Below are 19,355 nucleotides of genomic sequence, written 5' to 3'. Positions count from 1 at the left end.
TAGCTTTATTCCTCAACCTTTCATCACAGAAACCTAGCTTCATATCAACCACTTAAAGTCTCCTGAACCCAGTATACGACATCACAAATCTGCTCTTTTACAGGTGCTAGTCCTGCCTCCTACACCTTCTCTCTCCTTCTCCATCTGGTTAATTCCTAGTCATCTTTCAAGAATCGAAGCAGGTGCCAAATCCTCTGGATGTCTTCTACATCATCATCCCCTCTCCTGGGATGGACTACATGACCCCTCTACCTCCTCCTATACCCCTCAGTTGCTTCTACCAACACTGTAATTGTCTAGTTCCCCATCTATCCCCAGCTGGCCTGTGGGCTCATTCAGGGCTCAGTTCTCATCTTGCATTCCTAGCATCTAATAGTGTCTGGCACACAAATGACACTCAATATGTATTTCCTGATTCGACAGTTTCTAATCTTCATCATGCCTTAGTCACCAGGACCTGCAGGTCCCCAGACTCTCAATTGTGCTGGCTTCTACCACTGCCCTCTATGAATTCCAAACCACACTCTATCCCTAGCTTCCTCCATAGCATCGGATTCTTCCAGGCTAGATCTTTCCCTTCTTGTTGCATACCACAGCCAATGTAACTAAAATAGTGTGACATTTACTTTCTGGATGTATGCCTAAACCAACTACTGCCCAGGACTTCAAGGGCCCTAAATCATTAGGGAGAGTGACCTTGGGGTATCAGAGCAACATAAAGGCTAGACTCAAATTCCAGCAGAAAAGGAGTCAATAACTAGAAACGAATAGGTGAAGGAAGCCATCAATGATGAGGCTATGCAACTAACCTGTTGATATACAAGAACATTGGCTTTTTTTGTCTTCCTCTAAAACTCCTATTTCATCTATGGCACTATATACTACTGGCAATGTACAGTGTTGCTACTTAAACACCACTTCTGTTATGTATATAACATATAATTAGTACTGCAAAATGATAATTTTATAAATGTCTTAAATGTTATTAGCAAGCCAAAGAAACAGGTTGCCACCAAGATGTCATCTAACTTCCACTGCTGAATATTAAATAATTACAATTAAAGCTTTTTCTTCTAATGCCTGACTTAACTGGGCTTTATCTCAATCCAATTTAGATTATCTAGAACTATCTAAAATATTTCTTCAAAAGCTCAAAAGACCTTTAAATGTGCATATAGTCTCATAACATTGTTTTGATATCAGTGAAGTGTACTAATTTATGGAAGAAGAAAAAGTTATAGAATGGAACTTTGAAATCATTGCAGAAAGGTATTTGCACATTTTTAGACCAATTTCCTCCCTTTACAGAAGGGGAAATGAGGCCAAAGTATTATATTTTATTTATTAAGCTAATGGTGAGTGCATATAATTCATTTTTTAATTCTTCTTTCTACTTTACATGGACACTGAATATATTCTTTTTGTGTTAGAAGTATCTCATAATTGAAAAGGAAGGAGGAAAAGAATGAAGAAGGTAGAAAACAAAACAAGAAGTACAATCAGGAAAATGAAGTTCTCCACACAAAGCTGGGATCAGACAGGCAGAGCCTCCAGCTTTTGGATGTAGAAGACATCCAGAGTGTGACATCTGCCATGCCTCCATCCTTCTGGATGTAGAAGACATCCAGAGTGTGATGTCTTCCATGCCTCCTGACCCAAACAAATCAAATTACCAGTCTAGTTAGGAGAACTTTGTCAAGAGGCATTGTTAACACCAAAGATCCAAACAAAATCAGAAAGCCACCTACTCTTACTCAAAAGCGATCTTACCTCTAAAAGAGGGTAAACATTTTAGAAAATCTTTACCCAAGAAGCAAAAGCACCAATGAGTAGAATGAAACTTTAGCATTAAAAATGTGAGACATCCCATCAATGATAGACTGGATTAAGAAAATGTGGCACATATACACCATGGAATACTATGCAGCCATAAAAAAGGATGAGTTCATGTCCTTTGTAGGGACATGGATGAAGGTGGAAACCATTATTCTTAGCAAACTATTGCAAGAACAAAAAACCAAACACTGCATGTTCTCACTCATAGGTGAGTGAACAATTCATAGGGAATTGAACAATGAGAACACTTGGACACAGGAAGGGGAACATCACACACTGGGGCCTGTCATGAGGTGGCGGGAGTGGGGAGGGAAAGCATTAGGAGATATACCTAATGTAAATGACGAGTTAATGGGTGCAGCACACCAACATGGCACATGTATACATATGTAACAAACCTGCACGTTGTGCACATGTACCCTAGAACTTAAAGTATTTTTAAAAAATCAATAAAAAAGTGAGACATTAATCCAAGTCAACTCTCCCAGAATAAACATGAAAGCCAAAGATCTGCCACATACTATTTTCATTACTTTAATGTGCCCCATGGCTACTCAGCTCCAACAATGTGGTAACAGCAGTCTGTGGTTGATAACATGGTAGTCGCACAGGGTGCTAGAAAGGCAACTGATTGGAGTGGCCAGGCTCCCTGGACACCATTATGGCTTCCATGGGAAAGTGCTGAGGAGCCTTAATCAAGTTACTCACCTTCTCTATACTTTTAGTTCTTTCATCTATAAAATAAGACCAGAAAATATCTACGGAAAAGCTACTAAAATCCCTATGACAAGAGCTTGGTTCTTCTACGTTTTGAGAGATCTACAAATAATTATGAAATCAAAAATCTAATTCAAAACACCAACTCTCTCATTACTTTGCAACACATACTATGTCTGGATATCGTAAAAGACTAAAAAGTGCTTTTCAAACTTAGTTGGGCATCAAATTTTCCTGAGAACATCTTGAAACTCAGATTCCTAGGACCCAGCTCAGACCTATTAAATAGAAATACCTTGTGGAGGGGGTCCTTTGAGGATTAACATTTTTATAAAGCACCCCAAATGATGTGATGTATAGCTAGGTTCAAATATCATCATTACACTGGGCAATTCAGTAACTCAGGATCCTAAGGATACAGGAATATAAAAATGGTCAACAGGTCTGGGTGTCTTCATGAATAATTAAGGTTTTCTTTTAAATAGATCTTTAATGTGACCAATACATTTTTCATACACACCTCCAATCCAAACTGTGAATATGAAGGATGAAAAACTAAATTAGAAAGTCTGTTCAAGTCAATAAATAAGTCATGCCTTGGGAAAGTACAACTTCTCACAGTTAATGACATGAAAACATGAAAAGGAAATGAAGAGTGTTCTGAAAAGTGTGGGCTTTAAAAACCCACCCATCATTACTCATATGTCAGGAGGTCACCATCCTAAATGTCATTTAAAAGTCACAACATTATGGACATAATCATCCACTTATTACTCGAAAGTTTACCCAAAAGCTTCATTTCTCTAGATTTGGCTTTTTAAATGTCAGCATCTGAATCAACACAATGCAGTCCAAGCAAAAATTTCGCACTGAAAGTGTCTGACAAGAGAAAAAAAACAACAACAAAAAACAAAAGAAAGAAAACAAAAACGAAAGCACAATTTTTTAAATGTAAATTTTAGTCGTGGGTATCTAAGGAAAGGTTTGGGTTTATGGCTATGACTTTGAATAAATGATTACACAAAAGGACTTCCAAAGAAAATGCTTTGAATTGTCATTGGCTTCACAATCCAACCCTTACCGATGATACCTTGAGGATAACGTCCTACAGCAGGTAAGTTCTTGGTTGTAGCCAAAGGGCAGCCTACAGCATCAGGAGTAGAAAACTATATGAAAATCCCATAGTTCAAGTACAACCATGGTTTAAGTCAGTCAGGTTAACTAGGTTTAAAATGGTGACAGGGCCTGAGCTCACACTGTGCAATCAGTGTGTCTTCTTTCTAATAGACTGAACCAATTTAATGTCCTTTTTATGGTAATTAATATAGCAAATAAACATGAACATATATATATATATATATATACACACTCTCTAGACAAGTTTGTCACACGAAAGTAAGATATAGTTTCATTACTAGTTGTCATTTCTCTAAAGAACTACAGCAATTGACATGTTAGTTACTAAATTAAACCAGAAAAGAGCCCCTTACTACCACCAAAAAGTAAAAACCAAGTTCTCATAAACCCACAGGAAGTTTTTTTTCCTGTAAACATAATACAAACATTCTAGTAGAAAGGTGGTTGGATTACATGACCTTTGCATTTCTTGTTCTTTAATAATCCATGAATTTGCAATCCTCTGAAGAATATAAAAATATTTTTATTGTTTTCCTGTGTCTTAAAAAAAAACTCACTGTATAAATTTGCTCTAGATAACTTATTAACAGCACCAACACTTAGAGATTTTATCATTTATTTTCTCTCCAAGTGTCACTGACTCTAGAAGACCTAAACATGAAAAGAAAAAGAGATATTCATTACGGACCACATTGTGGTCTAAGTAGGATATAAGATGCCTCATTCGATTTATCTAAAGTGATCTTCACAATTACCCTCCTCCCACATTTTTTTTTTCTTTTTACAGATGAAAAAATTGTGGCTCATGGAAGTTAAAGAACTAACTTAGAGTCACACTGCTAAAGAGTGGTAAAGTTGGAATTTTAACCTAAGTCTCACTCCAAAGCCCATGTTCCTAGCAGCCTGGCACGGGGTCTCCCAGTTTGGGGGTGGGTTAAGAAAGTAACAATGACTCAATGTCTATTATTCTATATGTTTCACTAATTGCTCAGTCCCATTAATCTATTTTTTCCTTTACCGCAATTTAATGAGCATCATTCTTAGAGATGGGTTATCTAGACATTCTCTTGCAAAGCAAAGAATTACAGAATTTTACACTCAAAGCAAGAATAATTTGAGAACTCTATTTTTACAAGGAAAAGAGAAAAATTCACCATATTGATCATCCAGGAATATCTAGTTCCACATTGCCCATATAAGTAATACACAGAGCCTCTCAGAATGCACAGAACTGAGTAGAAACTCAAGTAGTTAGTGAAATGAACATTAACTTATTTCCTTATTAACATACAAGAGAGGTAGTTTAAATTTTCACCAACATGCAAACATTAAAAAGGTGTACAATAAGAAGCAATTACGTCAAATTCAGCATGTACTAAAATAAACTTATGTGCCACTTTCCTCCTTTAAAATGTATTCTTTTTCCAAATATCCCAATTCAAATTAATAGCACCAATGATTTTCATTCACCCAAGGTCAAAAACCCAGTCATCTTTGACCCTCTACTTGCTGCCTATATTCCTTCACTTTCCAAGTCATTTTTAATCCAGACTTTAATTCCTCTTATCAGTTTCTCTCAACTCTGAAGGTGATTTCACAGGCTGGATTAGTGTCCCTCCTTTCCCTCCTTACCTTTCACACAGACACAGAAATCTCTCTCCTAGAGCCTCTGCTCTATCTTGATAACAATCCATTCAGCACACTGGGGCAAGAATCATAATCCCAAAGAGATCCCAATCTTGCAACTCTTGGCACAAAAGTTTTTCTTGATTAAATTGTCTAATTCAACACTAACATCTGGCTCCAGCCAGCCTCTCTTCCCAAAATCCTATCTTCATTTACTTCTTGTAATGCATCCTATGCCCAAGCTAACCAGTTCTGGTTGCTGCTACTTTCCTTAGCTCTGTGCCCTTGCTGAAACATCTCATCACCTGGTATGTTTTCTGCTTCCTCTCTGCTTTCCACATAAAGCAACCGTGCACATATTTTAAAACTGAGTTCAAAGACCACTCTTCCACAAGCCCATTCTCACCTCTGAGGCTGGGAGAACTGGCCTCCTCCTCTGAAATTATGTAACACTCTACTTGCACATCTATTCTGGAAATTAACATTTAGACTCTATAACAGTTATTTGTGTACATCTTATGTCTCCTACCAACTGTAAGCATCTCATACAAATATACCTCTGTATCTCCCACAGCATTCAGCCCAGATTTTGTACGTACTACGAGTTTGAAGAACTTTCAGTTCATACATCTTACACTAAGGCCTTTCCACTGAAGGAGAATGTGTCTTCCCATCTGCATTGCTTAGGCAACCTTTGGGTTTAAAGAAAACTAAATGGCATAATATTTTTCAAGTGTTAAATACCAAGTGCTCAAGTATGAACTTCCTTGAATTTTAGAACTAGAGAACCAGAGGATGTGAGAAGAAAATATGCATTTATCAGTAAGGCAGTTTAGGCAGAAAACATTTGTCTTTTTATCAGCCCTACACAGAACACAACAGTCCACACGGACAGCATGCACGGCACTTGACCAGACGCCTTACTTTGCCGTAGACGATCATGTTTGGAGAACTCTCCTCTGGGTCAGCAACCCCCACTGCTCTTTGATCCCCGGATCCTTGAGCCATCCTGAGTGTCTTCACTCACACTGCAAAAATAAATGAATAAACCATTAAGTCACGAAGGAATTATATAAAGAGGGCTTTGAAATGCAAAGAATTAAGTAACTTTTGGCAGATGCCATGAACACAAAACATGATATTACATGATATATTTTTTAAAGTTAGGGGATGATTGTAGTCTTACTATCCATAAACATTCTTCTAATCCCCAAACAACACGTTATTGATTTTCAGCTCAGAATCGCACACCCCAGGAGTGAATATATGGCAGTCTTTTTTTTTTTTTTGAGACAGAGTTTCACTCTTATTGCCCAGGCTAGAGTGCAATGACGCGATCTCAGCTCTCTGAAACCTCCGCCTCCTGGGTTCAAGTGATTCTCCTGCCTCAGCCTCCCGAGTAGCTGGGATTACAGGCATGTGCCACCACACCCAGCTATTTTTGTATTTTTAGTAGAGATGGGGCTTCTCCATGTTGGTCAGGCTGGTCACAAACTCCTGACTTCAGGTGATGCACCAGCCTCGGCCTCCCAAACTGCTGGGATTACAGGCGTGAGCTACCACACCCAGCCACGGCAGTCTTAAATAATCTCCTGAAGACAATTGAAGCCAATCATTTTGCTGTTGAGTTCACCTTGCCAAAGCTCATTTTCTGATTAATTCTATGCATTAAAATATGAATATTTTATTAGGGAAATCAAAATCCAGACCACAAGGAGATACCACTTCATACCCATTAAGATTATTATAATTTTTAAAAAAGAAACCTCAAGTAAGTCTTCGCAAGGATATGGGGAAATCAAAATCCTCAAACATTGCTGGTAGGAATGTAAAATGATACAGTCACTGTTGAAAACAGCTTAGTGTTTCCTCAAAAAAGTTGAACATAGAATTACCATATGATCTAGCAATTCCACTTCTAAGTACATACACAAAATAACTGAAAACAAATATCAAATACTTGTACACAAATGTTCGTAGCAGCGCTATTCACAATAGTTAAAAGGTGGAAACAACCTAAATGCCCATCAGTGCATGAATGGATAAATAAAACATGTATATCTATACAATGGGATATCATTGAGCAATAAAAAGAAATAAAGTACTGACACATGCTACAACGTGGATGAACCTTGAAAACATGCTAAGTGAAAACACGCTAAGTGTAAAAAGCCAGACACAAAACGTCACATATTGCTGGAATCTATTTTTACGAAATATCCAGAATAGGTAAATCCGTAGAGACAAGAAACAGATTGGTAGCTGCCAGTAGCTGCAGGGAGGATGGAATGGGAGACTGCTTAATGGATACAGGGTCTCCTTCAGGGGCCTTGATAGAGGTGATGGCTGTAGAACACTGTGAAAGCATGAAATGCCACTGAATTATACACTTTAAGATGGCTAATTTTATGTTATGTGAATTTCACCTCAATTAAGAAAAATAAATATATTTAATGTGGCCTTTTTGAAAAGCCTGAAAAGATAACAGTGAGATAAGAACAAGTATATGGAATTTTTGAGTGAAGAAGGAAGTTCAGTCCTTGGTATGACACTATATTTATTGTGTGACCTTGAGCAAGTACAAGAATCTGTTGGGTTTCTTTTGTTAATTTCCCTTTAAAACAAACATATCGAACACCTGCTGTATGCTCCGAGTCACGCCAAGGCACCTTCCTCTACATTGTCCTCAGCAGTAAAATGTGAATTCCACCAAGTTCTCTGCAGGTAAGGGTCAAATAAGCTGAGTATGAGAGCAGAGTATAAAGCCATAAAAGTCCTATACAAATGTTATCCCTAATCTAAGAGGCTGCCTGGGTTATTTGCACAAAATTCAGAGGCTTTTCATCAAAGAAACTCTTATAAATACCATACATGACAGAAAAGGCCATTTCAATTCAAAATAAAAATTCAGGAAACATTTTATTATAAAACAAGTTGCTACCAAAGGTCATTCCATAAAAACAAATTTGGGTGGAAAATGGGAGAGAGAGGAATTTGTAATTTATGCTAAGAATTTAATTGCCGAAAATATCCCATTCGAATAACACTACCTGCTTTCTTCACTATTTATAAATTACAATGTTTTTTAAAATTAGATTACATGAAGAGGTAAAGAGCATCATTCTATAATATTATCTCTATACACTGTAATATCAGGATTTCTATGAATATAGTACTACATGGAAACACTGATTATCATTCTAATCAATGGCTTTTAAAATTAAATGAACAACACAGTTTTATTTTTAAACAACTACTTAGTTGCCTACTCCTTTGCCTTAATACAGAATACAACAGAGCATGAAAACAAAAATTGAGTTCATTTATATATACTCATGTATCTATGTAATAGAGACGTTTTAAGTTTCTGTCGCTTTATTTTAAAATGAACACTTTCACTTTAATGAGCACATTCTCTTCTACCTAGAAAACTGTATTATAATAGCAAGGTTAGAAATGACCTAGAAACAAACGTGTCAGGCCTCCCTCTGCCCAGCCACCCCCTCCCACCAACAGAAGCATTTGTGTTTGTTAAAACAGGCTGATGTTCCAGAGTCTAGACTTGAAACTACTAAGTGAATGCAGATAGTCTCTGTGTGAAGAATTTTAGTAAGCCTCGTATTCAGTAGAAATGCGTCTATTTTTGGTTCCTCTATTAACTCGTTTTGAAACTCAGACAAGCTATTTAGCTTTCCTGTGTCTAGAAAGAATCATTTCTAAAATAATAATATACTTTCTAGTCCATATGTCAACAGATGTTAGAGAGAACTGGATGTGAAACCTACATAGGTAAAGATTTTCTAATTAAATTCATTGACTATTAAAGCTGGGGCTTGTGAAATTAAAGGACTAGGTTTTCATTCATTATAGTATGATATAAAATACTTTTAAATGGAGTACTATAGAAATGGGTTTAAATTTAGTGGCAGAGAAAAACAGAATGCTCTTCATTGTACTTATATATACATATATATATACACACAGTAAACAACCCAGGGGCTTCTATATTAACATTTGAAGAATGTGAACATTTTTCTGAAAACATATAACTGCATACCAAAAGAAAGAAAGCATGTTAATATTATTTTCCTATATGGACTCACAGCTAACCCAAGAGGAAAACTGAAAATGGGCTAGGACCTTGCATTTCACAGTCTCCAAGAAGAGACGATACAGCTTGATGGTTACAAGATGCCTCTCATCAGACAGATCCATGTCCGAATCCAGGCTCCACCACTTCCTAGCTGTGTGGCAAGTTCCTTCTCCTCTCTCTGCCTTTAATCTGTTATCTGTCACACACCATAGCCCCAGCATAGTGGAAAGCCCTCTGAACTAGGAGTCCTGGTATTGCCCCACCCCTCGGTCCTTTGCAACTAACCAGCTATCAGAACCAGGACACACAGCTTCCCTGGACCTCAGTTGGGCATTGGCTATAAAATCCAGCATCCTTAGAGTTCCTTCCAGCTCTGAGCTAGACCCTCAGAACCTCACATTTCTAACTTTCCTTCAAAGGCTCTCACCAGAATGTTCCATGCCACCTGTCTCTGTCAATACTGCCTATATCCCAGCCCATTTCCTCTATTCATGACAGCACTCAATGTCTCAAAGAATAAATCACAAAACCACTGCGGTGGAGCATTCCCTATCTGACTCAGCATCCCTCCCCATGACGGAATTCCTATACCACACCACCCACCCTCAGGTTCTTTGGAACTCAACATTTATTCTTTGAGCAAATATACTGAGCATCTACTTTTGTAAGGTTCCATGCTAGGCCCTGGGGATATACAGATAAGGCAGACACAGATCCTCTCCTTAAAATGTTCAGAGACCGGTAGGAATAACAGATGTGTTCACAGAAAGGACACTGTAATATGTGGTTGCTCAATTATGATGGCACAGAGTAGGAGGAGGTGACAGATGAGCAGAAGCCTTGGAGAGGCAAAGTTTGCCATTCCAGCCAAGGCTATGCACACACACAGGCATAGAAATCTGAAGCCCCAGAAGCGGCTCAGCTCTGTGCTAGACAGTCAAGAGAAAAAAGCCACAAAGATAATCTGATCCCAGAAAGATTAAGTGGGAGACAGCCAAGTGTGGAGAGTGAGATAACAGGGATTCGCAACTATCTGAATTTGCGGGACTTTGTTTACTTGTCTATCAGGGACTTCCTCTCTAGAAAGTCAGTTCTTCATAGGCAGGGACTTTATTGTTGGGGTTCACCCCTCTCTCCCTGGCACCTAGAGCAGAACCTGGCACATAGAAGGTACTTAACTATGTTTGAATGAATGATGGAACTGATAAAATTCCACCAGGATGCAGTGTCCTCCTTCCAGAAGATTCATCTGGATAACAAGCCATTAAAAGTGGCCAATAAAGAAGACTCTTGATCAACAAAGACCCATGTATAGCATCGCACATAAAGATTTTCCCCAAGGTTTATTGATATGAACCAGCCTGGACTCAGCAATCCACTTCTGGGATTCACAAGCAATTTACGTAAGAAGGAATATGTGGTGAGGGAAGAAAATATAGTGAAGGGGATGTTCTATGCATAATAGGACAATTGAGCACCTGTGACACAAACAGATTCGTGAATCCTTGAAAGTCAGGATTGTGCCTGCAGTCTACTCCAAACTTACACTGCATCTGTAACTTGCAGTTATAATAAATGCCTGCTGTTTACTTTCTAATGCCAGCCCCTCTGGAACAAGCAAAGCCTAGGGTTCAGCAGCTAACAATGTTGAGCAGAGCAGGAAGGAAGGGCCTCGATGGTATAGGAAAAGGAAGGGCTTTGAAGTCAGACTGGGAATCACATCTCAGCTCTAGCCTCACTAAGGCTACTATGTGGCCTTTGACAATGGGCTCTCCCACCCTAAATTTCCAGCTCCTTGCCTGGAAGATGAGACCCCTCCATCACACAGGGTTGCTTTTGAAGAGGGAAGACAGTAAGTCATGGAAATGCCCCAGCACAGAATGAATGTCGAAACTGACCAGTGACCTTGTTCTAAGCCAGTATTTGGCCAAGTGAAATTCCCAGGCCACTGGCATCAGATTCAATGGAGAATCCCACCCCAACCCCCACCACCCTCAGATGTTCTGACTCATGCATCAGAGATGAAGCCTTCAGCGGTCCAATGACCTCCTCAGGTGATCCTGACACAGAGCTAAGAGTAGAACCGACTACAATTACCCTACAATGTCACTAAAATTACCATGGCTTGCAACTAAAAGCTTTAAACATCATGACTACCACTCTTAGTGCCCAGCCCTCAAAACCCTATTCAGGGAAATGTCATGTAGGAGAAGCAATCAAACCCTGACTGTAATATAGTTTGAATATTTATGCTGCCAAAGAAGAATTTCTGTTGATGTTATTTCCTCTCCTCCATATTATATCAAATTCTCATTGTTTGCCTCAGCCCATTAAAACCCAATGGATTTTTTTTTTCTGACATCAGCAATGTTAAGCACTTCAGGAAAAAATTTTACAAGATGTGTGCTAGCTCAGTAGTACGAGCTTGTTTATATAGCTCTAATCTGACTGAGTGGGCAGGAATCCCAAGGGGAAAGAAGGAAGAACAACAGCTCTAAATAACAAATCACTCTTTCTGTTATAGCAGAGTATGCCAACTTGACATTTCCTATATATTCGAAGTTCAAATGCTCAATGACAGAGTATCCGTTTCAGGTAATGCACCAAGATCTTAAAGTACGGTGATAGCACTCAACCCCTAAAGGCCAATTTTGGTGGCACTGGAAGGCACCCAGTATTTTACTGGGATATAATCACTTGATCATTTTAGGACATCAATTAGAATTCAGCGGTTCCCAAAAACTTGCCCAAGGACCGGAACTAGGCTAGCAGTCTCAGAATAACCTGGGAGATATTCTAAATATACATACTCCTGGTTCCCATGCTCCAGAAGTTCTGATCCAGTAGGCCTAGGGTGGTCCCTGGAGATTTACAGATTAACCATTTTCCAGATGATATGTAAGTACAGCCAGGTTTGGAAACCACTGACCTAGATTCCATGGAGCCTGCCTTCCCTTCACTTGATCTTTTCCTCCCATCCCATGCTGCCTGATGTTTGGGCAGACATGCTAATGGGGGGTTCCTTTCGCTTCCCATGGATTAAGGCAAAAACTCAATGAGATGGATACAACAAGGTTCTGGGGTCAAAAAAAACTGGCTTTCAATCCTGGCTATGTCACTTAAGTGCTGTGTGGCCATAAGCAACATATTTAGCCCCCCTGGGCCTTAGTTTCCTCACCTATAAAATGGAACAAACGCTAATCACTCTGCAGCAGTGGTTCTCAGCCTGGCCTGCTGATTAGAATTTCTTGCACAGCTCATCACAGCAGCCATGCTATTATTCCCACTCTATGGATGAGAAAAGTAAGACTGAAGAGCACAGGTAACTTGCCCAAAGTAACAGTTTGTCAGCCAAGCAACTAAAATTCAAACCCAGGACTGACTCCAATGCCCACAGTTTTTCCAACATGTCCATCTTGTGAAATCACCTACATAAAGTAGATGTTTGGCACAAAGCCTGGAACATAGTAGGTCCTCAACTAATCTGTGTTTCCTTCATTCTACTTGCTAGTTTTCAGTGAAGTTGACTTCTCCACTCCAATCCTACCTTAAGACTTACAAATAAATATAATGTTCTCTAAGCTATCACAGCTGCCTGACAGGCTAAACTAATTAAATTACCAGAGCTGCATATATATATATATATATATATATATACATATGCATGCATGAGGATTGCTTAAACCTGGGAGTTCAAGACCAGCCTGGGCAACATAGCAAGACCCAATCTCTACAAAAAATACAAAAATTAGCCAGGCATGGTGGTGCGTTGCCTATAATCTCAGCTACTTGGGAGGCTGATGTGGGAGGATCACTTGAGCCCAGTAGTTGGAGGCTACAGTGAGCTATGATCACACCACTGCACTCCAGCCAGGGCGACAGGGTGAGGACTGATCTCTGAAGTAAAAATAAAAATAAAAATTTTGCATTCCGTCTGTTAAAGTTTCTAAAAATTAAGCTAGGAGGGAGAAGTGGAAAGATCGCCACATAACAGGGCATGCTGGCCCTGGGAGTCCTGTTACTGCAATCTCTGTTGGAAAGCCAGGTCTACCCAGGCATCCTCTCTCACCAGGGCTCTGAACTCCACACTGCTCTGGAAACCCCAACCCCTCCGACCCCCCACAGACTCATCCCACCCTTTGAACATTTCTGTAAATAGTATGCCCACTATGTCCTTCCATCTCCTCTCTGAACTTTAACCTTCTGTGACCTTAATGGAAACTTGCCTTCTCCTCTCCTGCAGCCCTCTGTCCTCATGCCATACATCTGAAGACCAGGGAGTAGGGCAGGCAGCCTCCTGGCTCTCCACTGCTGCTTCAAATGATTTCCCTCCCTCCCTCCAACACAAATCCCTGCTCTGTGGCACTGCCACTTTCTGCTCATCCTCACTGCTGTTTTCCACCTCCCTCCTGCTTATGCCTTCTCATTCCCTGAAGACTCCAGCTTCCGCCTCTCAGAGGATTTCTTCTGCTTCCCTAACATCTTCACCACTTCCAGTGACTTTAACATCAGAGTCAAAGACCTACCAGAAAAGCCAGTTTCTCAGTTCCTTATTTCCTCACCTGAAACTTTTTCCTTCTGAGTCACTATCTCACATGGCCACATCCTAAACTTTGTCATCACCTCAAATCCCACTACAAGCATCCTCCACTCTGTCCACCCTTCCTCTGTTCAGCTCACTTACTTACTCTGCATTCACTGCAAACCATCTTCAAACTTATTTAGACATTTAATCCATTGAACACACAGCACTTTTACTACCCATTCCTACCCTTCACTTCACCTTCACTATTCACACTGGCTCCATCATTATACTCACTCATAATCACTCCCTTGCACATACCCTCTACTCCTGCATCTCCCCTTGTGATGGTTAATACTGAGTGTCAACTTGATTAGATTGAAGGATGCAAAGTATTGATCCTGGGTGTGTCTGTGAGGGTGTTGCCAAAGGAGATTAACATTTAAGTCAGTGGGCTGGGGAAGGCAGACCCACCCTTAATCTGGTGGGCACAACCTAATCAGCTGCCAGCAAATATAAAGCAGTCAGAGAAACATGAAAAGGCAAGACTGGCCTAGCCTCCCAGCCTACATCTTTCTCCCTTGCTGGATGCTTCCCGTCCTCAAACACGGGACTCCAAGTTCTTCAGTTTTGAGACTCAGACTGACTCTCCATGTTCCTCAAGCTTGTAGACAGCCTCTTGTGGGACCCTGTGATCATGTAAGTTAATACTTAATAAACTCCTATATATATATATGCACACACACTATTATATATATATACTATTGTATATATAAAAATAGAAAAAATATATATACACACACACTATTAGTTCTGTCCCTCTAGGGAACCCTAACACACCCCCTTTCTGTGTCACACTATCCTTACAAAATTCCAACACTGATGGAACCCAACTATCCACCAACCCCAAGCTCCCATCCAAACAGATGAACACTTTGGGGTGGAGAGGAAGTCACACAACCAGGCTGACTAGCTGCATTAAATTCATGGCCACAAACATTAAACGAATAGTCAACACTGCCTGCCAAACCCAAAATGTTTTCCTACCAAGCTGTTTCTCCTTTTCTGAGATGGCTATGTCATATCTTTTCCCAGCTCATATTTAACACATAGTCTTAGCTGATGAGCTCACTTCAAAATTCATGGAAGAAATGGAAGCCAGCAGAAGGCAAGTCCCTCATCTTCAGACACCCTCCTTGAAACCACCATGTTCTCCATCTTCCTTTTTCTTATGGGGAAAAGTTTTTCTGTCAGAGGAATTCGAACCAGAGCAACTCCATCTTGAATAGGGGCTGGGTAAAATGAGGCTAAGACCTACTGGGCTGCATTCCCAGACAGTTAAGCATTCTAAGTCACAGGACAAGACTGGAAGTCGGCACAAGATACAGGTCATAAAGACCTTGCTGATAAACAGGGTGTAGTAAAGAAGCCAGCTGAAACCCACCAAAACCAAGATGGTGATGAGAGTGACCTCTGGTTGTCCTCACTGCTACACTCCCACCAGCGTCATGACAGCTTATAAATGCCATGGCAACATCAGGAAGTTACCCTATATGGTCTAAAAAGGGGAGTCAAGAATAATCCACCCCTTGTTTAGCATATAATCAAGAAATAGCCATAAAAATGGGCAACCAGAAGCCCTCAGGGCTGCTCTATCTATGGAGTAGCCATTCTTTAATTCCTCTACTTTCTTAATAAACTTGCTTTCCGTTTACTCTATAGACTTGCCCCAAATTATTTCTTGCGTGAGATCCAAGAACCCTCTCTTGGGGTCTGGATTGGAACCCCTTTCCTGTAACATTACCATTTACCAAAGGGAAGTTCTTCCATCCTTGCTCTTAATTAGATGGTTAATAGAACATTACTGCTCACATACACCCTACCACCACACCAACCGGGCTCAGGTGTAACAGTGGATTATAGATAAAAGACTTCCAAGACACAGCGTCCCTAAGGAAGAGTAGTTAGGGAAACCTAAAGTCAAGAGAGGAGATAAAAACAAGGACCCTTTGGGGGGGATTTGAAGCCTCTAGCACCTACAGCTCAGCAAACACTAAACACAACCCAACTCCTAGCCAGATTAAGTAAAACCTCACACTAAGTGCCTACCTACCTCAGTTTCTATGACCCAACACATCATGTCTGGCTTTCAACAAAAAATTACAAGGCATGCTGAAAGGCAAGAAAAACACATTCTGAAGAGACAAGCAATCATCAGAATCAGACTCAGATATGTCACGGATGTTGGAATTATCTGTGTCATTAACAGATAGGAAATTTAAAATAACTATGATGAAAAATGTTAAGGATTCTAATGGAGAAAGCAAATGGTAATGAAACCAGAAAGACGGAAACACTTTTTAAAAACTCCTTTGAAAAGGAAATGCTAAAAATCAGAAACACTGTAGCAAATGAAGAAGGCTTTCCATGGGCTCATCAGCAGACTCAGATGGCCAAGAAGAGTGAGACCTACCATTTGATAGCACAAGAGGGTGACTAATGTCAATAACAACAACTTAATTGTACATTTTAAAACAACTAAAAGAGTGTAATTGGATTGTAACACAAAGGAGAAATGCTTGAGGGGATGGAGACCCCATTTTCCATGATGTGATTATTATGCATTGCATACCTGTATCAAAACATCTCATGTACCCCATAAGTATACACACCTACTATGTATCTACAAAAATTAAAAATTTTAAATTTTTTTTAAAAGACTCCATGAACTTGAAAGTCAGTCATGAATTTCCAAACTAAAAAGAGAGAGAGAAATAAGGGAGGAAAAAAAAACCAGAGCAGAATATTCAGGAACTCTAGAACAATATCAAAAGCTGTAACATAAATGTAATCAGAATCCCAAGAAGAGAAGAAAGAAAGGAGAAGAAATATTGGAAGGAATAATGACTGAGAACTTTCCAAAATTAATGGCATACAATAAACCACAGATCCAGAAAAGTCAGAAAACACCAATCAGGACAAACACCCCCAAAAAGAAAAACTACACCTAGGTATATCATATTCAAACCGCAGAAAACCAAAGACAAAGAGGAAATCTTAAAAGAAGCCAGATCCTTACCTATAGAAGAACAAGGATAAGAATTACAGAATCCATGCAAGCAAGAGTGTGGAGTGAAATACTTAAAATGTTGAAGGGGAAAAAAAAAAAAACGCCCACTTAGAATTCTACATCTAGTGCAATTATCCTTCAAAAGTGGAGAAAAAATAAAGACTTTCACAGACAAGCAAAAACTGAGGAAATTTATCACCAGCAAACCTGCTATGCAAGAAATGCAAAAAGAAGTTCTTCAGGCAGAGGAAAATTATACAGGTCAGAAACTTTGATCTCTAAAAAGAAAGAACAAGCACTGATGAAGGAATAAAGGTAAAAACAACATATTGTATTTTTCTTATTCATAATTGGTCTAAAAGAAAAAAATAGACCCTTTTGAATAATGTTCATAGGACAAAAAAAATATTTTTTAAAAGGCTAGCATATGAATGCCTAACACAGAGCTCTGGAACAGCCCTTGACAATTAACTGACTCAAAGATTGGTAAACTTGGGCCCATGGGACAAACCTAAGCCTGTTGCCTGTTTTTATATGATCTGTTTGCTGAGAATTGTTTTTACATTTTTAGATGCTTGAAAAAAAGTTGAAAGAACAGTATTTTATGACACATGAAAACTGTATGAAATTTGAGTTTGTGTCCATAAATACACTTTTATAAATAAATGCCCATTTGTTTACTTATTGTCTATGATCACTTTTATGCCACAACAGCAGAGTTGTTGTAACAGGGACTGTATGGCCCACAGAACTCAAAATATTTACTACTTAGCCCTTTACATTATAATTTTTTCTGTCCCTTGAACAAGTCCAAGCCTTTGGTTTTCAGAGGATGGCACTAAGACCTGGGAAGGTCAAGTTGCGTTCTAATGTCACCCTGCTGGTTAGCAATGAGTCAGCATTTAGAGCTTGGGTCTTCCCTCTCTTCTCACATGAGAGGACTTATATTTTGTTAAGTATGGGTTCCAAGATTATAGTTTCTAATACTACTGACTATTGGGACTGCAGAAATAACATTTTATTATTCTCTTATTTCGCATGAAAGATTGTATCACTGCTAGAGAAGAAGTGGGAGTGACAGAGAAGCGTTGCCAATTTTTATACACAAGAAGTGGATGACTAAGAGATGAAGAGGATGACATGTTCCCAGGGGACCTAAGAAGAAAAGCACTCCTATTGGCTTTTTCTTTTTTAAAGAATGTCAGTTTTATTCCTTGGGATTTCATTGTTTTCTTTCTTTTTTAAAAAAGAACAGGTAAAATCAGTATGTTTATATGTAAAACAAGGCATTTAAATGTAATATAAGGTGCACCCTTTCAATGACTCCATAATGCCTCGATTTGTAGCAGCAATGGTAGACTTTTCCTCTTAAGATAGCAAAATTTAACAAAAGAAAATCTTTTCATAAAGTTTACGAGCCACAAGCAATATAGATCAAAGAAATAATAATTGAATAGGTTCTCGGGGGTTTTACAGTTTTACTCATACCATGTAGATGGCAGACAAAAATAGTACAATTTGAATTTACAGTACCAATTCCTACAATGATGATCTAACTTGTAACAGTCCAACCCCCAAGAAAATCTAGAAAGGTAGATACCGTATAAAAAGAAGAGCTCCCAAGGCAATGAGGACACATGGGATCATGATCCAAGAGAAAAAGGAAGTACAGAGGTGAGCCCGCTATTCTGTGTAATTATGGCTTTAAGGCATTTAATCACATTCAACACCTCTTCATGAAAATACTCTTAGCCAATTTTAAATGTAAGGGGGCTTGCTTGATCTGATAAACGGTATTTGTAAAACACTTACAGAAATATTTAATAATATTTAATAGTAAAACATGGAAAACGTTCCCACTGAGATTGGAAATGAGACAAGAATGCTCACTATCACCACTTCTATTCACCATTATATTTGAGGTCTTAGCCTATACAACAGGCAAGAAAAACAAATACAAGTCGTGATAATTAGAAAGGAAAAAGTAATAACTCTTTCACCAGTAATTTAACTGTGTACGTGGAAATTCATAATTTATGAACGCAATTACTTTTGCACCAACCTAATACACAGAACTATTAGGGTTCAGTGAATTTAGCAAAGTCAATGAATACAAGGTCATTATATAAAACTCAATTGTATTTTTTGTATATCAGCAACAATCAGAAAATGATATATTTTTAAAGGTATCATTTATAATAGCATCAAATAATTTCAAATACTAGGAATATATATTTAAAAGATGTGCAATAATTTTACAATATAAAGGGATACAAAAATGCTGACAGAAGTAAGAGACAGATCTAAATAAAGGAAGGGATATTCCATATTAATGGATTAAAATAGCCAACACT

At 38.9% G+C, this 19,355-nt stretch overlaps 1 protein-coding gene across 6 annotated transcripts in view; it reads right to left on the bottom strand.

Moving 5' to 3' along the window:
* Positions 1-19,355, bottom strand: part of RGS6 (regulator of G protein signaling 6) — a 641,289-nt gene that overhangs the window by 601,947 nt on the left and 19,987 nt on the right. For all 6 annotated transcript variants that reach the window (XM_054529656.2, XM_054529657.2, XM_054529659.2 and 3 more), the window contains 1 exon segment: positions 6,241-6,344. In XM_054529656.2, the coding sequence (XP_054385631.2) occupies positions 6,241-6,324 (84 nt within the window). In that variant the 5' untranslated portion in view covers positions 6,325-6,344.

Source organism: Pongo abelii, chromosome 15 (genome assembly GCF_028885655.2).
Source record: "Pongo abelii isolate AG06213 chromosome 15, NHGRI_mPonAbe1-v2.0_pri, whole genome shotgun sequence".
NCBI classification, from domain to species: domain Eukaryota; kingdom Metazoa; phylum Chordata; class Mammalia; order Primates; family Hominidae; genus Pongo; species Pongo abelii.
Note: the sequence above shows the minus strand (reverse complement) of the source record. Positions and strands in the feature narration are given on the sequence as shown.